General features: G+C 41.8%; 1 protein-coding gene across 1 annotated transcript in view; it reads right to left on the bottom strand.

The window, feature by feature from the left end:
- Nucleotides 1-458: 458 nt before the first annotated feature.
- The window catches only part of TGFB2 (transforming growth factor beta 2), a 60567-nt gene continuing 35642 nt past the window's right edge, over nt 459-25383 (bottom strand). Inside the window, exons 2-7 of the mRNA XM_058835532.1 lie at nt 23411-23574; nt 8610-8742; nt 8392-8502; nt 6519-6693; nt 5804-5957; nt 459-3970 (exon numbers count right to left, since the gene is read on the bottom strand). Coding sequence (XP_058691515.1) covers nt 3812-3970; nt 5804-5957; nt 6519-6693; nt 8392-8502; nt 8610-8742; nt 23411-23574 — 896 coding nt within the window. The 3' untranslated portion in view covers nt 459-3811. The remainder of the gene's footprint in view (nt 3971-5803; nt 5958-6518; nt 6694-8391; nt 8503-8609; nt 8743-23410; nt 23575-25383) is intronic.

Genomic DNA, 25383 nt, shown 5'->3' with positions numbered 1-25383 from the left:
CCTGAAGTCCTTCCTCCCATCAGTTTTATTTATTTAAGTGACTAGAGCTGATGAAACGCTTTTCAGGCTTGCAGTTCCAGGCCCCTTAATTTTTATTTGCTTAGATAATGCAATTGCATATTGCAGAGTGTGTGGAAATAGACAACAAACTAAGGAACCCTGTGTCAAAAATCCACTTCCATGTGCCACATGGCTGCTCCTGGTAAACTGATATAACTGAGGCAGCTGTGTACAGACCAAGACATCCACTATAGTGGCTGAGGTGAGAGCAACCCCCATAGCAGATATGATCCACCCTCACCCTGGAGGGATGCTCTTCACCTCAGCCTTCGGTGGACCACATCAAGGTCACACATGACAAAATCCCACACCAAATCAAGCTTTGCAGGGATTTAACATTCCAGAGCTGGGGAATTGCCTGTGCCAGAAGAACACTGCCATATGAAAGCACACCAGCATATAATTGAAATAATTTATTTACCACTAGAGCACCACAAAAACAGACATACAATGTGTTAAAATACAGAGTAATCAATCACCAAAGTACAACACAGCTGTTCTTTAAGTTCCTTTTTTTTTCTCCTTTAAACCATGCCAACCATACAGTTGTATTGATGCTAAACACATAAGAAGTGCTGTCCTACCCCACCCAGCTAAGTGCTATGATTCCCCCTCAGCCCCAGTCAGCCCCTTGGGTCTGATCTTTTAAGATGCTGAACATTTCCCATCAGCTCTCAGGGACTTTGCTCAGACAGTGGCAATGACCTCGCCAAAATAAGGCCCCATAGCACAAAGTCCTTGAGCTGTTGCAGACCCATCTAAAGATAATTCGAGGGGTATTTACATGAGACCTGAGAAGTGCTAAGGACTCACATTACCTCACTCTAGAGAGGAGAATTTCACCCATGAGTTCTGCATATTGTAGGATCAGGCCTAACACCCTTGGTAATTAAAGGGAAATACATGCCTAATGAAGAAGAAAAAGAAATTGTGGATTTAAAATAGAGAATTTAAAATATTATCAGTGCATTTTGAGGAACACTAGAAATTTAAAAAAAAATCGATGTTGGGGCAATGACTTACAGAAATAGTGTTTTATGCTTAGAGAAAAACTCTAAATCCAAGTTCCAAATTTTCAGCTGCATCCAGCACACAGTGAGTATAGTTGGACAACTATGCTCTCCCATTCCACTTTTTCAAAAGTGGTTTTGAGCAGCATTCCTGTATCAGAGAACTGCAAAAATATTTTTAAGTTTTGTAAAATGTGCTCACCCTTGTCTTCTCTCCTGTCCAACAAAAATACAGTTCTCATACTGAACCTGATAAAACCAATTTTGCTGTTGTTATACAGCAAAATCCAGAGTATGTATTACCCTGAGGAGTTTCACTGAGTTCAGTGCATCTTCTCACTGGCGTTAGTCTGGCTCAAGCAAGTGTTAGCAGGACAGATTCTTCACCTGTTCACCTCAGCTCACTAAATAAATCAGAAGTCTTAACATATCTTCCCCTCCTGAGCCAGTGGGTGGGACTGGATCAGCTCTGGGGCTATGTTCCCATCTAGGCAATAAACACAGGCTCCACAGAAGTCCTGAGGAGCTGCCTGTGCAAGCCACCGTGTCAGCACCTCAATTTCACCTCAGCATTCGGCTGAAGCCAAAGAAACTGCACTTCTTAAAACCAGAGCTGGCAACACCAAGCTCAGGAGTGTCCTCCCAACACCGCCCAGGACAATGGCAGAAAATGTCCTTCTCATCCAAACAGAATGCTCGCATTGCAGGTCTCCAGCTTTGCTCTGCAGCAGCATTCATCACGTGAAATGAAACGATTGTGCCTTCTTCAGAATTCTTTTTACTCTTATTTAGGTTGGGGCTTTTTAAAAAGTAAGTATGTGTGTGATGTGATCTTTTTACTTACTCCCTCTACAACATGAAAACGTGTTAACAACAAAATCCTAGGAGCCCCCACGTTCCTTTTTCATTTTTGTAAAAGAAGCTTTAATGTGAACTCGACTGAGAAAAAAATTTGGTAAACTTACAAAAATCAAGGGTCTGATCCTGCCAATCCTTACACATACCCCAGAAGCCTAACGGGCCCTGCTGTGCCACTGAGGAAGTCAAAGGCAAACCTGTGTTACCTGCAGCAGGAGCAGCCCCGCAGAGGAGCTGCAGAGTTCCCGTGTGCCGGGCCGATGCTTCCCAGGGCGCCGCGATTCTGCTCCTGCCCCACGCGAGCATCGCCGTGGCGGCCGCTCCCTACAGCCTCCTGCACAGTGGTGAATGCCATTCTCTGTGAGGCTTTGCCTCGCCTCAGCCAGGCTGGGACATCTCTTCTCTCAACACCTCGCTCCCTGCCCATCTGTTTGAACGCCTACAGCTGAAAGAAAATGGGAAGGCCCAGGAATCCAAACCACACTGCGATCTAAGTGTTATGAACCGGGACAACTGGAGGAGGAGGGGAGGAGCAGGGGGGGAGACCGCTTTAATCCTTTTTTATAAAACAGAAAAACAAATGGAGTCAGGTAGCTTATGTCATAATGATGAACAATATACAAAGCACATGTATAGCAATTATTATAAAACATGTATTTGTAGTGCAAGTCAAAATATAGGGACTCTACTCATACTGGCCAGCTAGAGGGAAACACATGATTCTGAGTGATCAAAAGAGCCCCAAATTCAAATTCAAAGTCATGAGAGCTGACAGTATTACAGAGTACAAAAATATGGTGAAAATTTACACATTACAGATAAAGTACGTAATTTTTTAATAGTTTACAAATAGAGATCTACAGATATGTTTCCAATTAAGCTGGCTTTTACTACCCACCTATTGTAATACTCTAGGCATGGTTACATATACCAAAAGAACAAAAAAAATTCCCATAGCATAGCTATACAGCAACATATTAAGGTCTGAAGATTAGACCAGTACATGTTAAATATTTCACTGGTTTACTAAACTGACATTTTAAATCATTTACAGTAAAAAAAAAAAAATCTTATAGACTTGTCTTTGAGACTGAAACAGAGTGTCTTTTATTAGTAAATTATTCAGTATTTAAAACAAGGGTTTGAGACCTTACAAGAAGTCTCTCTAGGCAGCTGGCATGAAAAATAAAGTATTTTAAAGGCAGTGTTTGTCAGTAATATAATAACCGATTCCTATTTTAATCAAACTTAACTAACCATTACTTTTCTGATTCGTTTGAACTTGTGTTCCTTTAGGCTTTATAAGCATTTCTGGCAGCTTATTTGGTCTCCACTTTGTCCACATTGGCTGGTTTTCATTTTTCCAATGGTGATACAGAAATGTTCATTTGATAGTTTTTACACACAAATAAATAACGCACTGTTAACTCTATAGCTAAGAGGAATGGGTAGGATGCCTATTGCGTAACAATACAGAGAGATCAAGTAAGGCACGGGACAGATACAGCAACTCCACTTCATGGGATTTTCCTGTTTTTTTCCTTTCACATAGTTAACACTAACAATTTTCTTCCAGTGTTTATTTTTCAAAAGGTTTCTTTTTTCTTTAACTTTGCTTCTTGTCTATCTCACACTATGTGTAGGTGAAATGTAGGAAAAAGCCTTCAATGTTTTGCTTCAGATGCCAGTTGAAAAAAAAAACAAAAAACAAAACAAACTTTCAAACAGTTCAGACTAGTACCGCTTTTTTTTCTTCTTTTTTTTCTTTTAACACTGATGAACCCAGGTTTTTATTTTTCTTTCTTTCCTTCTCACTCTCTCTTTTTTTCCTTGGTTATCTTTTCTTTTTATAAACACACGTCATGCTGTTTCAGGGATATCCTTTAGCTGCACTTGCAAGACTTTACAATCATGTTGGACAGCTGTTCGATTTTGGGTGTTTTTCCAATGTAATAGAGGATGGTGAGGGGTTCCAAATCCTGGGACACACAGCACGGAGAGGCTGAAGCTTCTGGATTTATGGTGTTATACAAGCTGAGTACCTAGAAAGAGAAACCAAAAAAGACAGATTAAGGCAGCTACCTCTAATGAGAGAACCATTTTCTGCATCACCTCCTCTCACAGCACCTGAGAGAATGCCCACTGAATGCAGTATGAAGATTCCTGGATTTTAGGGGGTTTTTATGCTTTTTCACTTCAACCTGGTCCTCACAATACACCTGAATTTCCTAAACTTTTATCCATACAGTCTCAAGTCTCAAAGCAGGTACACACCTGGAGTCCACCTCTAAAGTGTTGCTCTTTGAATCAACAGGCACACTATATTTATGAGTACAGAGGAAATGGAAAGGTTTTTATCTGTTTCCTCAATTTGCTATTTTCTGTTTACAGGATTTTGGATTTTCAAGTGACCAAAGAGTAGAGACCTCTTCAGAGCACAGGCACTCCTCTTCTCTTACCCTCTGGCCATGTTAATTAAGTCCATTAATGCCACCCTGCGAGCACCAGGACTCAAGTTGCAGTTACTCTTGCTGAGAGCCAGATACATGGAGTTATCACCTATGTCACCCTGGATTCCTATGCATGGTTCTTTGCAAGGGAAGTATGTAGGGTTAGCCACTGATGATGCATAGGTGCTCCTGAGGATGCCATTAATGCCTTAGCCAAACACCAAGTGACCTTTTCCTAGAACTTCTACACAACATTTGTAGCATAGAGAGACAGAAGATCTGTTCAGTACAGCAACACTAGCTACTTTATTAGACAACTTCTGGCTTCTTGGGCAATTATCCAAACCACATATTTGTGACCATGACAGTTACTCTTCCTCTTTCCTTTAAAAACAAGTGCAGTTCCAAAACGTGTACACCACTACTCCACATCAGCACGGAAACATCCTCGCCTTATTTATACCTCTGCCTGCTGACGTTGCTAACAGTACAATGTCACAGAGAGTGACAGCTACAAAGGAGTCTGTAAGCTCAGGAAGAACATGATATCATGGTTTTACCAACCAAAAGGAACTCAAGCTGTCCCTTGGACATGGCAATTTCTCCCTGCTGGCTGTCACTGATGTGTCATTTTAAGGAAGGCTTGAAAAAGGAGAGACATCATTCTTAGTATGGAGCCGAGGGTGAAATTCTCACTTTACAAAACTATGATGCAAATGTCTGTCTCTAGCATTTACTGTCTAGACATCCTCAGTGATAGCTGAGAGGAAATTAGCACTTCACAGCAGAATACTACTCATACTAAGTAGTAAAAAGTAGGCTAAAATACTACATCTAATCCCTAAAATAAAAAGTCCCATATCAGACAACTCTTACTCGGTTCAAAGTCCCTCCTCCCCTTATAAATTTTCAAAATGTAAGAAAGAATACGTCTCTTGAAGTAAAAGAAAGATAGCTATCAGTAGATTTTTATGAAATGTAGCATGGCAGGTGCTAACCTTGAAATGGCAGGTCATAAAAGTAGGTAGTGACCAGGCAGTACAACTCAGCCCTTTAGTTACTTTGAAGTGCCTCCTTCAGTGTCTTTACTGACCAAACTCATTGTGACATCTTTCATTCAAGTCTATCATGAAAAGCCTTTTCCAAGCCACCTCCAAAGGCTACATACTCACAGAAAGTATTCAATCCAACCGTGTTAATGAACATATGAACATATTAAAAAAGAAGTAAATCTTTGGGCCAATACATTTCTTCTGCTTCGACACTAGGCTTAAGGCCATGTGTGGGCTCCTCCATAGGGCCACATTTCATCATCCTTAGTTACTCACACTAGCTCTGGACACTGGTGCTGATGTCAGTCCCAGAAACATAGCTCAACCTGCAGCTACAAAACAGAAGCTGAAAATTAGCAAATCTATTACTTACTCTGCTGTGCTGAGTATCTGAGCTCCATAAGTATGGGCAGGCTCCTGCACAGAAATTAGCATGGTATCCTTTAGGTTCATGAATCCATTTCCAGCCAAGATCCCTCTTGAAGTCAATATAAAGTGGACGCAGACAGCAATTATCCTGCACATTCCTGGGAAATAAAATATAAACACATAGGTCACAAGAAGGACAACACCAGGAATAAAAATATTACAGTTTCTTGCTCCCTGAATGGTCCCTTACAGGCAGACAAGTCTGAATCACAAAAATTCTCAACTAAATCAAACCAATAGTAGCTTATGCTGTAACTAAAATTACAGTTATTACAAGATGCTTAGACATGGCAGGACTTGCTCATACAGACAAAGCTAATGGCTTCCCTGGAGGACTACTCAAATGTTTTTCTCCAGGTCCTACAGAGGAGATTGACTAGGTGAACAAAGGGAATGTGATAATTTGGCTCTAACTATGGGGTTAATGCATCTGGGAATCATTGCACATGGAACTGAGCTTCTGCTGTCTAGGGTCACAACAATCTGCCCCTCTCTCTGTGGGACTGGAGACTGCCAGGCAGAGACCTGCTACACACAGACCCTGGGTCGGAGAAGGAGAGTATATTCTGTATAAATGCCAACTGAAAAGAAACATTATAAACAACTGCATGACACCTCCCAAGACAGTGTAAGAATATTGGATGTGCAGGCATAGTTACCTAAAACAATAGGCAGCATCTAGAGCACGCTTCTTCCGCCGACTGGGCTGTTGCGACTCAAGTCTGTAGGAGGGTAACAACATTAGCAGGAGATGTGGGGTCTTCCCACTGTATTTTTTCCTATTGGACTTTAAAGCTTTCACATCACCACTGGAATATGTGTAGTCATCAATACCTTCAAAAAATACATTTTGGTGATAAACATTGTGTTGCTTTTTCTTCACAAATTAAATAAACCATCTCTTAAAAAAAATTCTCTCAGAAACTGGGCCATGATGGTGTCAGCTGGGCATGTTTACCAGGGAAGGGGGGGACAAATTTTGACCCAAGATGCCTAAGATATTCACAGTTGTCATGTTAGCTATTGTATCAACCCTCCCACATTCACATCTGTTTAATGGCATTTCAGTACATTTACCAGAAACACTTAAATGAGTAACAGAGGAGGCAATTTCAGTTACTGCATCTGCTGTCTTAGCTTCAAACGCCCCAAGCAGTGATTCTTTTGTTGCTTCAGTTAGAGCAGTACTCCCAACTTTTAACAGGTATGTACCTTTTAAAACACTTAAAGCTGTTCTGGATACTTCACCTTCATTTCCCACTCTTACTTCTATCCCATTATTTTCCTCCATCATATTCATTCCTTTCTTATACTTGTAAATTCCCTGTCTTTCACTGCCAGTTTATTTAAATATGCTAATTTTCCCCAGAAAGTCAGTATTTTATTCTCTTCCTTTATATGGGCATGGCAAAGACACTGATCAAAGTATTTCTTTCTTGAAATGGCAATCCATGGCCTCACATTCTGTATTCTTTTTTTACACTAACTGCCTCACTACCTTCTTATCATGGCAATAGCACAGACAAGAGACTCAAGCTATAGTGACTCATAGGAGTCACATTATGCCTTTTGTTAAGATCCTTTAGAAAATTAACCCCCTACCATCTAAACAGAAAAAGATACGCTATTCTTTTCTTAACATATGCAATTATAGTGACCAAACATCATACTAACAATTTTTCAAATGCACACAATGGCTTTAATCATATGTACAGTACATGTATTTACTTACAGGAAAAAATTCCAATTCAGTGAAACAATGGTTAGAAAAACTTAGTACTTGACAAGGAATATAGCCAAATATTTGGATCGCAAGTGAACCAAATCATGACACATTTCAATAAATGAGAACTTCATTAACAGAATTTAGGTTGAAATTGGTTCTAATATAGCTATAGATTCGTATGAACTGGTGGATGGTAACTGTAGTACAGTCAATTAAATATAATTTCTCTTTGTGAAAGTGAAAGTTTAATGGCTTAAAAACACAAGAGAACGTATATGACCTTGGTATATTTACTCCATGTCACCTTGCCTGCTGTCTATAAAGAGCACATTTATTCCTTATCCTCACTACTCAGTTTTTTTCTATTTTAATGCCCTCTCATTCTAATCTTTTCAACTGAGTCTGACTCATTACAGTACTAGGATGGAGAGCAAATGGTTTATTTTGAAAATATTGAGCTGTTTTCTTATTACTATCCAATAGTGGATGGCAAACTGTGCAAGAATCTTCACTAAATCCAAAATTGTATGTATATCCTGTGAGCATGCTGAAAACTGTAATAACAGACTCTTAAGGACATCAAAGCTGCATGAATGAGACAGCTTTATCATGCCTTCTGATTTTAGAATTGTTCAGGTTCAGGTTCTACCCTTGTGACTTTAATACCATTTCCTACCAGCTGAGAATCATGATTCTCAAATGAATCTGAATGCCATTTAGGAGGCAGAAACAGCTTTTTGTTTCCCTCCTCAATTAGTACATACCACAACATTTTTAAAAGTTGGAGGTTTTTTTCCTCTCATTACCTGCAAATCTTGCTTCGAGCTCCTCACTTTTATTTGGGATGATATAATTATTGGAAGGCACGAAGGTACAGCATGGACAATGTAAGCTTATCTTAAATCCAAGATTCCTGTCTGCAAAACATAAAATTGAGTGGAGTTGGTTTTTACATGTGGAATGCTTCCGAAATACTCCTGAGTTAATGGAGGAGCAGCTGGGTCAGGAGAGAACTTTTTGTCACCTCTGTGATGGAGCCACTCATGTACAGCCTCAGTGACATCAAAAGACAACCACTCTCCTTCAGCTCTTGTTTTAACTACTTTGCTGTCGATGTAGCGCTGTCCTGGTGACGATAATTCTTTAGATTTTAAAACCTGCAAGAAACAACAAATAAGATTGCCTACAGGTTAACATTTACCTGGTTGCTTTTAAAATGGCCCACTATCACTAGAAAATAGCACAAGAAACTATTACAGCTGAAACCTCTATGCAGCAGATGAACATTCAGGCACATTTTCAGAAAGAATCTTCTTAGGGTGTGTAAGGAGAAGAACAATATAAAAACACCCTAATGAAATCAGCTTAGGCTCCCAAGCAAAACACACCATCACATATTCCTTTGTGAGAGAAATCAGAACAGAAAGAACTGCCCTGAAAACTTATCCTGTAATACAGGCCCTGAAGAGATCACAGTAATCATCAAAAGAAGCTATTTTACCTTCTTCAGTAATATTTACACTGGCTAGAGCATAAGATGCCAAAGTCCAAGCTGTACAATGTAGTCTCTACACTGAAGATATTACATTTCTCCCCTATAATTAACCTATGGGTTTGCCTTATTCATGCTTTTAAAGCCTTCCCTCTGATTTCAGGCACTAAGCATACATTAAACAGATGGCCTTGCATGGATTTGTGCAGCAGGTGAGGCAGCTTCCGTCCTAACTTTGATGCAGGCTTTATTTGCATTTGTGTCAAATGTTTCAGCAAAGCTTCTATGACCAAGCAATAAAAAATACCTGAACAAAAGAAACCCAGGCCCCACATGACCAGAATTTCAAGTGCCCACAGTCCTCCTCATCCCAGGCACAATTCAGTGAGTGCCTTCCCATATACAAGCACAGCCTGCTATTATTTACCCTAACTCTAGGACAAAAACAATTGGTCTTTTGGCTGTCCACAGGTTTCTGGTTTTCTAGTTATTACTCTGTTGATAGTTTTGTGATGCAGGGAGCTGGAATGCCATGCAACATTAAGTCAGCTCCAATCAAGATAACACACGATAACATCACTTTGTAACTTTTGGCATGCCAGCTGCGCGACTTCATATATTGTTTTGTGTTTTTCCCTTCTTTAAGCACCCAAGTCCATCTCCAAATGAGTAACTGACAACATCTCATTGTTTCCTCCTATTTTCTCAGCCCAGAACAACCTGACATCTAGCAAGAACTGCTGTAATAAAATCATGGTGAAACTGCATAAAACATGTAAAGAAAAATATTTCAAAAGAGGTGTGAAACTATGTAATCATGATAAAATCAGGCTTTTCGTAATTAAACCGGCTTGAAAAGCTCAGATTCTGTCCAGCATGTGGAGACAGCGTGTAGAGGCTCCCTATTCCTACTTATTGCAAGGCAGTGCTGGATCTCTCATAGGCCAACAGCGTGGCTCCTACAATAACATTTGTCTTATGAAAAGAGCTGCAATATGACAAGCTCTTTTGTCTTCTTTCTGATCAACACATTTAGCAAAAAGCCGTGAGAAGGTGTTGGTTCAAGTCCAGAAGATTACTAAGGGCCCCTGGTAGGTGATGCCGAGCTCCCCAGTAGAAACTAAGACACTCAAACAGTGAACATTGGGACTCCTTTTTATGAGGTAACCTTCAAACAAAGTGTCTGAACAACTGTTTACAGAGAGTCTGGCAGCAGCAAGGGGACTACCACTGCTCAGAAGTGCCAGAGGGATGAGAGAATCAGTAATCAATGCTGGGAAAGTCCCAGAGAAGTACAAATATAACTTTGCCTTCCCTTTGGTCTTTATCAGGTCAAGTGTTTCTGAGGATGTAATGCAGCTGTCATTCTGCAAGGATGTGTTGGGGCTGGAGGGGGTTGAGGCAAATGGGACACAAGAACTTGGCTTATTTCTCTTCCTTTCTGCATAGTCATATCTTTCCAAAGACTCCAGAAACTGCATACCTCAGTTTTGGCAGTGATGTAAGGACTAAAAGCAAGTAATGTGCCAAAAGCAATCTCCTGATGTTAACTATAATTGGTCTTAGACATATTCTGAAGACACAGCTGTGTCTTGGTATCAAAAATAAATGTATTTATCCCAGTCTTTATCCAAATTGCTACCAAAAGACAGAGTCAAGGCCTGTCAGTGTGTACCTGAAATAAAAGGCAGTTGTAAAATATAAGAAATCCTCATTGCAGATATCCAATGGTACAAGTAAAATCCATCCCCACTGCTGAGCTGAATGTCAAGAAAAGTGTTGGCAGGTTTCTGAACTGTATGGCACTGTGGGACAGGATGGAAACTGGACTAAAAGAGCCGGGTATTATCCACCCTATGGTACCTACAATATCTGAAAGTAAATTTTCTCCCCATGTTGTTTACGTAGCATGTTCAGGAAGAAAATTATAAAGAATGAGGTAAAAAGTCACAAACTAAGTATGAGAGAATTTCCACAATTGACACCATGGGTTCAACAGGCACAGGCAGTTCTTAAGCAAAAGGCTATTAAGTGAGAAGAGTGTTACACTTAGTGAAATTAACTTCAATCTCCTTTTCTTGGGTGAAATATCTTTATAGTGTTAGGGTGATGTATGACCTTAAAAACCCGAGTACTTATAAGCAAGAATGATCTTCTAGCCCCACCATTTCCATTTTCCCTTCTTTTATTCTGACACTGTTGCAGGTGTGGAAAGCTAATGGAAGATAAAATCCTAGGCTGGATCCTAAGAGTCCATTTTCTCCCACAAAATAATCTGATAAAGTTTCTTTTTCTACACTGCTTTCTATTTCCATCCACACTGAAGCAACTGCACTCTATATGGTGGTAAACAAAAGGACCTTTTTGTAGGAATCTCTCAGAAATTTTTACAGCTACAAAATATTCTTCAAATGATTCTTCCAGATATTACTATGTGAAATAAGCATTTTAAGTCCTCTCTGCCATTTCCCTGCTCTGGTTTGCTTCTTTTTACTTTGCCCTACATTTCTGGTTTTAACCTTCCCCATCAGCAACACACCTTTTCCTTCCAATACACCCTCAAGCCTATATCCTCAATGAAAAACTTCTCTTTCATTGTTTCCAATCCCTTCTTCCTACTAGATCAACTAATTTAGTTTCAAAAAAAAGAATAAAAGCCTTTTCTGTGCCTTGCAGCTTTTGTGCTTGAAAGCTTGTCTTCTTCCAACCACACCGATTGGTCTTAGAAGAGATATTGCTTTCACCTATAAACAGTGCCTTGCCTTACCTATAAACACCACCTCATCCTCATGCTCAGCCCACCAAAACCACATCAAACACCGTTATCAGAACTGCTGCTGCACAGCTTGTACCTGCAGGAGCTAAATGAAAGCTTTGTGCAAAAGTTTTCAGTGCACTAAAAATATTAACAGGAGGCAGGGGAAAAAAGAAAATCCACAGAAGAGAAAAATCACCTAAGTTAAACTTCTCCTTTAATCCTTTCTTACTCCCTTCTGGCACCTTATCCAAACACTCCCTCTTAAAGAGGTAGAAAGAGTTTGGTCTGACTACAGGCCATGACGTGGGAGGCTAAGGTTTTCCAGTGGGGGAATCCTGTGCATCACCCACTGCATGCAGAGACACAGATCCCGTCATTTGCATGAGCAGGAGACAGAGTTTCCACCCAGGCAGCCCCACCTGCCTCACTGAGGAGGGACACATCCCAACACACACATGTACGAACAGCTGGTGATGCACGACAGCTGCGCGCTGACGGCTGTGAGCACGCACACCTTCACACACGCCTCAGAGAAAGCTCAAAGCCAACAAACCCGGGTTCTGGACACGGGCATGTCTGTCCAGGGATATCTGCTTATTTGGTCTTGCTTCCAACAGAGTGATAACACAGCACTGCCTGTTTTAATAAATTGATTGCACAGGGAACAAACGCATATGATCGCATGCTGTGGGGATGAGCTGAATTGGAAGAAGTGTTACCAAAAGGTGATCTACCAGACTTCCAGACCAGTATACAGAGTAATTTTCATTCAGTGGCAATGCTCTAAATTCTAAGAACAATTTCAAGGGTTTTTCTACCCCATTTTTGTATGTGATTCCTCCCTTTCACAGGAAAACCACCAACTAAAATACCTTTTAATCTTCTCCTGACAGTCTTGTACACTGCCTTCTACCTACCTTTTTCTATGCCCACTGCTAACCTACCTCTCATACACTTTTTTTCAATTCTGAGGCTTCATAAAAACACCTGGTAAAAAAATCGTCTTACAAATACCATGAAGGGTCTCTGGATATCACATACATGCAGCTAAAGCCAGCAGATCAAGGTGAAACAAACACACAAATAAATGAATAATGCAGTTAATGGCAGGAAATGGCTCATGAAGAAGCCAGATGCAAACAAAGCATTGCTCTTGTTTGTACAGCTCCATATGTTTAGGAAGCCCAGCCGGGGATCTTGGTGATGACAGCACTCACATGCCACCCTCATCAGGCCTGCCAGATTTCTGTATTTTACAAATCTTGTTGAAATCTACTCTTCATTCTGCTCAGTCTTCTGGGGGAGAATTTCTGCTCAGCTGGCAGGGACTTGTCTGTGCTCCTCTTCATCCATTAGAGGAGGCTGACACATGACGTTATCTTGAAAGCATATCCCAAATTGCCATGACCAGGGCATTCAGCAGGAAAAAAGTTTAGTTTTGTCACAAACTGGTTTCAGAAGAATGAGGAGTTTCCAGAAAATACTGATTTGTAAATTACTTCTGTCACTTGCTATGCTTGTTTTTCAGACTAACTGGGAAGCAATAACAGATCTATTTTTAAACAATTTAAGTATCAAATAGCCGAAATCTTCATTAAAATATTGGAGGATGAAACTGTTTATTTACAGGCACCTCAAGAAACTATCACACAGTTCTGAGTATAAAAGTAAGGATAAGGATTATCTTAGTCTGTATTTTATAAACTGTAAAGTACACTGAGAACACTACATAATTCATGATAACAAACAAAGCAGGATGCTTGCAAAATTAGCAGAAACATGACTACTTTAAAGAATGAGGCATATCAGAAGTTGACATGAGCAGAGCAGCAGCACTCGGCGTCAGTGTAATTAAACTGGTTCAAAAACAAATTCAAAAAAACTCCTAAGCCCAAGACTGTTAAAAGAAACATAATTATTTTGCTCAAAGTTTCCTTTGCCTACTCCCCCGCTCATGTATTTAGGCAGCTAAAGCAGGGGATAACTGAATCAACACATTAGTGTATGTATTCTAGACAATAACCACTGACAGCAGACGCCAGAACAGCCTTTGTGACTCATTACACAGCTAAAAGGAAAAAATTTGACATGAAGATACACTGGTTCTTTTAAATAACTAGAGCTCCAGAACAGCAACTTGTTTAGTTCATTTCAGATTTGGTATTCTGGCCAATAACTACTTCTACTCTTCTATTGTCACCACAGTCAGATGTGGAAGAATAGGAAAATTGCAATTAAGTGTAATTTACAGTGGCGTAGTTTTGGCAAATAAATTCACCACCTCCTCAGCCAGAAAACAAACAAAAAACTGTGGTTCAGCAGTGATGATACACAGGCTGATGCATCAATGACATACATCTGCTGCAGCCAAGAAAACCAAGAGCATTTTATAGCTGGGTTTGAGAATTATGGTCACCGACTCTTTGAAAATATTTTTGGTGACTTAAAGTTTCTTAAAACAAGTTGATGAACTTTCCAAACATAGTAATAAGATCATATGGCCACTTAAAAATATCCTGTTTCCTGCGTTGTCTTGGAACTTGAAATGGTCACTGCTATCAGCCAGTGTGGGTTCTGCAGTCACTGAACAGCAGTAAATATGGCATTATCTTGTGAAAACCTGTTATTAATCTGTCCTTCCTCTCCATTCATTCTGGACTGTCTGATCTCCTCCCTCCAGATGCTGTTGGCCCCCTGATAACTTCCTTCCTTCCCTTCCCTTCTCTGTCATTTCAGACTCCTGTGATGTTCTTGTGTATTACAACATCTTGGCAGGCTCACTACTCTTTCTTTTACTTATCAGCCATTATCCATGATTTCCATTGGAACTTCATGGCCCTTTTAAAAATAATGGAAATAACCTGACATGTACTTAAAGTAAATAAGCCCAAACAATGAGATCCAGTGGTAAATGATGTGCTTGTGCTGGTTAACACGAGGGCAGAGATAAGTTCCGCAATGCACACCGTGGCTGAAAACTGCCATTTAGGATGACCTTTTCTGAACTAGAAGAAACTGCAGGGGACTGCAGTGTAACTCTCTGAAACTCTCACTGGAATGACCAGATTCCCAAGGTCAGCTGCTTGGCGTTTCCAAATTCTTACATACTAGTCACCCTACTGAAAGATTCACTCACTGCCTAGTTCAAGATTTCAAAGGTCTCCTCGGACAGCTCTCAGGGACTTCAGCCAACTCTTTCTGAACCTTACAGTTAAAAAATGGCCATGCTAATTATCAATCTTTCTCACTCCATGGTTAAATCTGAGGTCTTTGATCCTGTCTTGGACATAAGGGAAGGCAAATCCTTGATTCTGCTGCAAACCTCTCCAGTTTCTTACTCATTACATGTGGAAACATATGGTATGAAGTGCAAAGCTTCCACATAGTACCTTTTGCCAGATAATCAGGAATCTACTGGCTATCAAAACCTTAGCTGCCTCTAAGTGCAAGAGACTGGCTTTTTAAAAAATATCAGTATGAGTTTTCAAGCTCTTCTTGTAGCCACTCCTGCAAAGGAGTAATTCAGACTCTGCCTTCAGTGCTATGGAGTTAAAAGGGCTTTACAGTCCCCCTGCTTATCAATGAAATCTTTCCATTACTTGCAATGGTCTCCGAATCAGGCTCAAACTGAGGGCAGAATCTTTAGAGACTAGTATATGAGATGCAGAGTTCCTGCCAAAATACAAAGAAAGGTATGGAGTACTTGCCAAAGTTTGTAAAAAACCCATAGCTCTCTGATCCATCTGCTCAGAACTTGCCAGACACGTTCTTCATGCAAACTTGCAAATAAAAAGAACATATTGCACACATAACCCAAACTCTTTTATATCTGGATGGGCTACAGCTGCAGAAGGATTCTCTTACAGTGTTGGCTGATGCTCACTTAAAGGTAAAAGAAGGTGAAGTGTGAGGTGGGTAAAGAGATGAGGACTTAAACATGTCAGAAAGGGAGGGGAAGTCAAGTATGCCATGGAATCACTGTGACAGACTCATTGAATCACCCTGTGGTAAGGAGATGAGCTTTGGGAAGAGAACAGATCCTGGGAAGGGACTTTGTCTCCATTTGTTCCCCAAACAGGGCCTTCCTCTTGATACTGAAGATACATGTGCAGTGTAAGTTGGGGACAGAGCCCCGAGGCCGTCCAGTCTGATTTATGTTTAAGCAGGCAGGAAGACTCTGCATTGTATAAGCAATAAAAAAGAACGCAGGGTCTGGGGTCCTCCTCCTGGAAGATTCTGAAATATTGAGGGCAATTTCCTGCCATTTGGGAGATTTCAAGATAGCTCCAAAGAAAGATTTTATATAAAATGAAGCAAAACAAAAAAATCCCGTAAACTTATCTAGCCTTTAGCTTTAACTTGCCAAAGGCACATTATGTTTTATTAAAATATCAACAAAGAGGAGCCAAAGTCAACAGAAACAGAGTGGGTTCTCCTGTCTTCTAGCCAAATCTCCCAGATCCTGCAGGGTACTCCTGTGTTCATCTCCCCTTTATGCACAGGTCTCCTAAGCCCTTTTCTCTTCCTTGGTCCTGTCCCTGACAGTTATATCTCATCTTCATGTGCACTTTACTACAACATTTTGGCATCCAGCTTTCTTGGCTAAATGAGTATTTGGATGTAGTACTTCCTTCAAGATGTTGTCTTCTTCCACAAGTCCCTCCTCTTTCTTCCCTTCCTCTTGCCTGCCTTGCTCCCTATAACTCACAGTTCTCCTTGTGGTTTTCTCTTCCCACCACCTACAGGTTTCCACCCAAACCATTCCCATCCTCCTCCATTTTCTCCCACCATCTATTCTTCTTCAGGTAGGCTTCTCTCCAACAAATACCTCCAAAAAAAGCCCCTCAAAAAAACCAAAAAAAAAGCTCCACATTGTTTCCTACATCTTTCCAGAACAGGAACACCACCTTTCCCCCTCCAACAGGCCCTCTAGCACATGGCCATCAAGACAACCTGATGTTCCTTAGCTCAGTCACTATCACGCTCAGCTGCCTCCTTCAAACTTGATCGTGTCCCAGCGTAATGTAGGCTTGGCTACCCCACAAACCCTGGCCCAAAGAGCAGGGACTCAAACCTAGCTTGGTTTTCAGACCCATGGCCTGCACTCCAACACCTTCAATAATGTGCAGGCACCATAAACGGCAATATAGCCATCCATGGCCCGCTCTTCTACACATGGCAGTGTCCAGCTGGGAAGCACATGCTGGCCCTTGCCAGGAGCTGATGGAAATATTATATATTTCTTCAAGTTGTCTTCAGTAACTGCTCTATTCCTGGCAAGAGGCGGGTGCATCCGAGATACGCTCTCAAATTACAGTGCAGATGATGCAGCCATAAATACTTCCCCTCACGCTCACAGAGTATTTGAGAAGGTATCCTAGACATGGTCTCCAATGTACTGACATCTTTTTGTAGGGCATACAGTATCTGGAACCAGAAAAAGGGAATTCTGGAACAAGGAGCAATTCAGCTGCAATTCAGCTGAAATATACTGCAAATTAACCTCCTCTGGTCCTGAGCTCTTGCTGGGGGAAAGAGAAGCTTGGTAGAGTAGAAAGTTATTACATCCACACTTTATACTGGGTTTGACACTTCAAAGAATACTGTACATTTGCCATTCAACATAACCTCGTAACCTTTCAGAACGCAAGAGTCTGGTTTCAGGATAGCAATACATAAACTGTGAGATCCAAATGCACTGCTTTAGATGTGGGACACAGCGATGGCAGTCAGTTCTTTCATACCAAGTGCCCCAGGTGATATCTGTGATACAGACATCCTGTGCCAGCTCACAGCCACAAATCCTGCTTCATGGTATTTTCTTCCATGGCATTAGAGACAGCACTTTTTGGCAAGAAAAGAGAGCAAGGCCCCTCTGCTCCTGATTATACGGAGATCAGCCTGAAGGATCTCTGTTGCAGTCAGTGTAAATTGCCTCAGATTTGCACCATGGAGATTTGGCCCAAATCTATAGTAGCTCACTCTAAACGTATTCCCCAACTGAAAAACAAGACAAAACACTGTCTGAATTGAAAGTATTTGAACAACCAACTGTGGTTTAAACTTAAATCTGACTCATAATGGGGTAATATGTTCCACAGCATCTTCCTCCTCGTAACTCCAAGCAGGGAGAGAGGCCCTGGAAGAAGTGGGGGTTACCACCGCCTAGAGAACAGACTGTTCTTCCTAGACCCTGAGCAAGCTACACAGAAGCTCTTGACATGGACTGGGCTCTCCCCATCATGGAAAGACCAAAGGTCTGCTCCCGTTTGCTTCAAATTCTTCACTGCAATCTGATGTGTCCCCCCCAGCTGTAACCTGGCACTGTTCATTTGCCCCACCCCTCGCTCTGATATATCCTGTGGATACATCCCTCCCATCCACAGCCTCTCAGGTAATCCCACCCACAGCAGCCCCAGATAATGATGACAATAAAACACAGCGCTTCAGCTGCAGATTTTGTGACGCTTTATGATGTGTTAACAAAACATGGTACCGCTTCCACAGGAAGTAATTATTACTTGTTATTGTTTGACTGCCTGTACATAATAAAAATACCTTAAACCCAATACCACAGCACTCTCTGAAGGATGTCTTTTCACCCTGTAAGGGTTTCCACTAGTTCTGCTTTGCAGTGGTGCCTATTTGTTGTTTGGAATGCTTATTCATAAAAGACAAGGGTTTTTTTTGAAAGGTACAGGGACTTTATTCATAAATACAGAAGCACCTTAATAAAAGAAAGATGTGATGAAGTCTTCAAAGCAGGCAAGAAAACTGATGAACAAAGACATTCCCATAACAACTGAGCTTTATCTGATCAAATTCCAATAAAGCCTGCATTTGGCATAAATCTTTAAAAACATAGCAAGGGCCACTGGAGGATGCTAAAACTTGTTTGTTTAATATTATTCCTCCTCCCTTCCCCAAAAGCACTTTATCCTCTTAATATTTTCTGAAGTCTTGGTGCACGTTGGGAAGTGCATTGAGCGAGCATGGCGCAGTGGAAGGGAGAAGTATGCCTTGTCCAAGGTCATGCCGCTTCCTTCCTTCCCTTTGGCTTCCCACTCTCCAACGTGCTGCTGATCAGCAGGATAACCATCAGATTAAGCCTCCCTTTCAGGCAGAAGAAACAACAGAAAAGGTAGTGCCTTTAAAGAATTTAATTCTCTGCAGCTTCACTTAACCTGAGCCAAGAAGAGACAGAAGCTTTCATACCAGCCTTATAAAAGTAATTTAATTCCTACTTCTGTGAGTTTTATTATTTTCCATCCTAAGACTACTTATTATGTGCACTGCACTTCCCATCTGTGCAGGAACACACAGATGTGACTGACTAATCCTTAAATACCAAGAGAAGTGTTCTGGGTGAAAACAGACATTTTCTGCACACAGGGATTACTACTTGCCCATTGGCTTTGTGGATGCATCCAGGGCACCTCCATGAGAATTAATCTCTAGCATTCACTGCCTGGAGAAACACAGATGGCAGAAAACCTGGCAAGCAGATTCATAACCACTCACTCCCAACATAAATACAGTGGGGCGCTCTCTGCTCCTACTCAGCCTCTGAGGTGGGAACAGGGTCCTGCTGCTGGGCCAGGGGCCGGGAACAAGGGGCCACAGCCCTGGCTCACCATGCCAAGCAGCTCCAGACTGACTTCCCGGAGTCAGTGCAAACAAGGGCTGTAGGAAAACACAAAGTCCCTCTCTGATGTGGTTTGGAAAAGGGAGCCAAGTACAGCCTGAGGAAAGCTTAGCTGAAAAGGTGCAGTTTTGCATTTCTTCTTTCATTTTAAGGGGTAGATCTCTAAGGTCAGAGGACCACACAAAGAAATAATCAGGCAGAGAAACAAAATATTTATATTCTGCTTGCTTATTTTTTCAATTTACCCTGCACATCTGTCTCTAGCTGTTCCTAAAATAGTCCTTTAGAATAATGCTGCCCCTTCTGCATCAGTGCTACTGCATATGCTACTACTAAACTGCCACTGGACTAAATCAGAAAGCTCTTGGAGGGCAATTAGAAGACGTGCACATGCTCAGGGACTATCTCAGTGAACCACGAGAGCTCGGATTCTCCCCAGAAGGCTTCTGCGCCTCTCCTCCTGCTTAACTGAGAAAGACAAGGGGACAAAGGAACAACCATTCCTTGAAACTGAAGGTATGAGAGGAATTTCAAAAACCCTCATCAAGAAGAACTCCACAACAAAGCAAAACACTAGGCAACCTGAAACTTGGTTGGAGGAGAAAAAAAAAACCTAATAATTAAATGTTGCTTATGCAAGATGAAAAACCACACTGTTCCTTCTGGGCACAACAGCCCTGGCAAGCCCAGCATGTATGTCACAAGACAGGAAGCAAAGCTCATGCACAGAGGAGGAGCAGCAGCTGCTCATGCCAACTCCACCGGCAATCCCCTCTGCAAGGCTCACTCTCCATGCATGGCTTTTCATGCTGGAGTCAGATCTCTGACTAAGTCTTCAGCCCTTACAGAAGATAGCTGCCTCTCCCATTTCTACTGAAATGAGGATCTTCCTCAGGCTCCCCTTCTATCTCCCATGTTTGTACCACGTTCACTACTAGACAATTCTATCTGCATTCTCAATACATTAATACACAGCCCCAAGCTCCTCCAGCACCACTGGGGCATCAATACCTCCTATCAATCCTTCTTCTCCTTCATCTGCATAGATTTTCTTCTTTCTGATCTCTAGAATTCATATAGTAAGTTTTAGAATGCTTTCTATAGCACTGTTCTAAAATATACCATAGAATCATAGAATATCTCAAGTTGGAAGGGACCCAAAAGCTTCTTGGGTCCCTTGTCTCCAATTTCTCCCTTCTTTTGCTTTTCCTGTTAAACACTGCATCTTAACCTCATGTGCTGTGATGGACATCGGTTGCAGCAACATTTAGGGACTCTCATGATCCTGGCAGACGAGCTCCTGCCAAGGAACCCACACAGTTCAGACTGCCCACTACAGAGCTGTAATACCCCTGTCATACAAGGTTTTAGGAAGAGCTGCATACAAGATTTCAAGAAATAAACACGACCAAAGGGAAATGATCCAGAGACAGCTTGCCTCTCTACAAGCAAAGGAACAAAGTAACATGCCTAAAATATGCCTGGCATAAACACACAGGGCATGCTGCCTTTGGCTTGCCTGTTACTTGGTGGAGAAAAGATCTAATCCTACAATAACCTGCACTCATTACTCACCTAACACTTCACTTAGTTTGCTCCACCCAAGCTAAAAAAGAAACTGCCTTACTCACCAGCCATATATTTATCCAGGGACCCAAGTACCTGCCCTGGATGCAGGTGTCAGTCATTTCCATGGGCACAGGCTTGCTGGAGTCAGGCTCTTTCAAGCAAGCCCCAGCTGTTTCTCATCACAAGGCAAAATCCCAGCCAAGCAAAGGCCCTTTCTTCCATACCTCTGCTGAACTCTTTTTGTCCCATGTTCCTCAAACACAGAAAGGCAATGAACTGAGCTCAGGCAACCACAGCTGTATTCTTTTCAGGTGGCTGACTAACAGCTCTCAAAAGTAGAACAACAGAAAGCCCAGAGATGCCATCAACTCCTTTTAGGATGTCTGAACAGTGAGGTCAAGCCAGAATGCACAATTGTTTCAGCAGGCTGCTGCGGCAGCATCACTGGGACTCAGTGTATTTCTCTGGGATGGCTGCTCTATACAGGCAACACCAGTGATTCTCAATAGACATTCTTAGTTTTCCCTTTTAACAAATAACACGTTATTTGCTCAACTTTTCTGCCATCCTGTTCTTGGAAAGGATGGCAGTCAGGTTGCAGCCCCCAGTAACCACCTGTGGACCTGAACCACATTCAAATGAGAATTAAGATTTTCCTACATTTAAATAACATCTAAACAGACTAATGCCCTTTTCCTGCTGTTAGCCTTTGTGACTGGCTTTTACTGTCACTTCAGCGAGCCTGTGAACCCAAACTGCCCCCTCTCTCTGCTTCAAGTTTGGCTTCCACTTGACCAGACCAGGCAGGAAAAAGTGAACACCTAAAAATGAGGGAGAAGACACAAATTTGCACACCCACTGGATCCGACCGAGCCGGACTTTACAGTGCTGCAAGCCCAGGGCAGTGCCTAAGCACAGCCAATGCAGGCAGCAAGAACAGAGCTAAGAAGGGTCTCCATACACTTTTACAAGGTGGTATCCTATGCATCAGGGTTTTCAGCAGAGCATGTCACAGGTTGCTGAAACAACCATGATTTTTACTCAGTATAGAACTTCTGGGAGCTGGGCCCCTTTAAGTTGCTGTATTTCTCAGTGAGGAGAACTATGCTTTAGATGAAATATGCTCTAGACAGTATTTGCACAAATGCACAGACTCTTATGTTAAATGAGGTTAAAGGCTCTAAAGTCCTTAAAGATTAAATGACATAAATCCTGTCAACACTCAGGAGTGAAAGAGTCATGGGGCATTTTCTTACTCACTCCACAATCCCTGAATTGTCCACTCCCTTGCCTCAACCCCTGGACGACTGTATAGAAGCCAGGTTTGAAACTCCTAAGCTCTGCAACTCAGTTTTAATTCAATTTCTACAAGAAAGGCTTAAAAAGCTTCTCCTGAACACAGGCCAGAGAGATGAATTTGACCTCTGTGTAAACTACAGTTCAGGCCAGGTGTTGGGAGACAGAGATCCTGGGAATAACTTTTTTCATGTCTTGTTCTCTCACTCTTTTTTTCATATGCTGTGAAACAGAGAATCACAGAGTCACTAAGGTTGGCAAAGACCTCCAAGATCACATAGTCCAACCTTTGACCAAACACCACCATGTCAACTGGACCATGGCACTAAATGCCATGTCCAGTTATTCCTTGAACTCTTCCAGGGATGGTGACTGCACCACCTCCCTGGGCAGCCTGTTCCAATACTTGACAATTCACTTTCAATGAAGGAATTCCTCCTGATGTCCAACCCAAACCTCCTGTTCTGCAGCTCGAGACCATTTCCTCTTGCTGGTTGCACAGAAGCCAACCCCCACATGGCTACACCCTCCTTTTAGTGAGTTGTGGAGTGATAAGGTCACCCCCGAGCCTCCTTTCCTCCAGGTTATACACCCACAGGTCCCTCAGGCACTCCTCATAGAACTCCCTCTCTAAACCCTTGCCCAGTTTTGTTGCCCTTCTCTGGACATGATCTAGCATCTCAATGCCTTTCCTGCAGCGAAGAGCCTGAAACTGGACACAGGATTAGAGATACGACCTCACAAGGGCTGAATAGAGAGGGAAAATCACTGCCCTGGTCCTGCCACACTATTGCTGCTACAAGCCAGGATGTCACTGACCCTCTGGGCCACCTGGGCACACTGCTGACTCAAAACTCTGGAGTCCTGAGGCTTAAATGCTAGAAAAAGTTTGCATATTTCAGCTTTGTATGGTTTTGAGTGAAGTCCTTTCCAGGGAAGGCACTGCAATAAGAGGCTGTTTTGGAGAGAGGGAACTCAACTGCTTCTCCCCACGGTTTGTTCTGCCCGCTAGACGGGTTTGCAGCAGCAAGGTGGGGAGCTGAGGCGTGTGAGGTGCCTCCATACCTGGTACAGCTCTATCCGCTGCTCCGAGACGCGGGCCTTGGAGTTCTGCAGGCGGAAGACCCTGAACTCAGCCTTCACCAAGTTGGAGGCGTTCTTTTCCATCGCTGAGACGTCAAACCTGACGATTCGGAAGTAGAGGCTGTAATAGTTCGGCGGGATGGCGTCTGCAAGAAAGCAGTGGGATTTTATTACTTTTCTTGATGATAAAATACGTTGCTCCTTCAAACATTTTAATACAAGACAGCCTCAGTCAGGGAAATACCTGAAGCACGGTTCAGTTTCCACTGGTCAATTTAGTACTATTAACAATTTAATAAAAATTAAGAAAATCTACCCCATGTGTTTTTTATAAGACTGCCATATTAATAGAGATTAACAACTACTTTCAACTCTATTTCAGGTCATGCATTTAAACCTCCCCTCTTTCAACCTACTGGTGGAAAATCCTGAATACTTATGAACTGAGAAAAAACCATAGCAGTTGGTACATGGTAAATGCCTTCAGGCTTACAGAGAGTTCACAGGGATCTGCTAAGACAACAAGTAACAGCAGCTCATCTGATCTATACGTTCTCTGAAACCCACCTCCCCCCAGAATATGGAGCATGAATTAGACAGCTTCAGATGTTATTCCATACCTAGTTATTAAAGGATATTTTTGGAACAAAATAGTCATTCTGATTATAGTGATGTGGGCTGGTAGAGAAGAGGAAGGAAAAAACGAAGGGAAAAGGCAAGCAGACAGTAGACACTATAAACCGGATTACATGAATTTTGACCACTTGGAAGAAGTAAAAGCCATAAACATAACCACCCCTTACTATATATTGGGGGAAAGCAGAAAAAAAACCCAGAAAAATGGTCTCAAGTCTTCAACAGCAGTGTTAGATATCTCAGTTTAGGTTTCAAAACAAGATTTCTCCTTCCCAGTGGTAAACCCTAACTAAGGGTAAGCAGCAAGGCAGTTTTGCACAAACCAGGTAACCCTAAGGGGTTCAGTCATCATCTTCCACACTGTCAAGAGCAGCAGCACCAGGAAAGATTTGCCTGCAGCACTCCTGCCTGACACCCAAACTCCTTGCAGAGGAGACAGGGGAAGGGAGTGGAAGGAGACAAGCTCACACACCTCAGAGAGGAGATGAAATTACTTTAAGGCCTGATGAAAATCTCTGTTCGAATTGAGGAAACGGTTTCTTCTTCTCTTAAAGTGGGAAAACTGAAGTGGATAAATTAAATAAAAAGGAAAAAGGAAAATTGGGGGCTGGGGAGGCATTTTCAGCTGAGGAAGCACAGGTGTTCTCACAGTTACACATTTAATAACTCACTTGTTGTAGCTCTTTAAGTTCAAACTGACTACTTAATAAATGTAGCTATGAGAAAATCTTTGATGATAAAGAAATAATCTCAGCCTCAACTGTGGATTCATTATAAGTGAGAGATGACAAGTTCTCAAAACACTTCAAAAAAAATCCTCTGAAAGACTACTTCCCAAAGCAGACCCTCTGTATGATCAAACAGGTACAACTATGAACAGGAAGCTCCAGACTTCCTTATGATTCCATTTAATTAAAAAAAACAATTAAAAAAAAAAAGGTTCTCAGATTTTCACATCTGCAGTGCTTGAAAATAACCCCCCAGGCATCATAATCACTATTCTTGGCTACCATGCTTTTTGACAGGAAACTGGTGCAATCTCACAGTGAGAACTCAAAGGCAAACAGATGCAAATTACTCCTACACCAAAGCTGCTCCTCTCTCCCATCAGCAACACATCAGTGCTAGACTCTCTCAAAACACCAGAGGAAGGGCTTCTGAGAAATGCTTAACTGTTTGCAACTATGATCTTGATACATTTTGCAAATTCTTATAAAAGCTACTTGGTTCAGAGATTACATCCTCCTTTAAGAGAGAAATAGTATCTTCAGTTTATTTTTCCTGCTGTAGGAAACTCCGAGACTACTACTTGCTCTTCA

This window comes from Poecile atricapillus, chromosome 3, assembly GCF_030490865.1.
Source record: "Poecile atricapillus isolate bPoeAtr1 chromosome 3, bPoeAtr1.hap1, whole genome shotgun sequence".
In the NCBI taxonomy this organism is placed as follows: Eukaryota; Metazoa; Chordata; class Aves; order Passeriformes; family Paridae; genus Poecile; species Poecile atricapillus.
The sequence above is the reverse complement of the archived record's forward strand: the minus strand, read 5'-3'. Positions and strand labels throughout refer to the sequence as shown.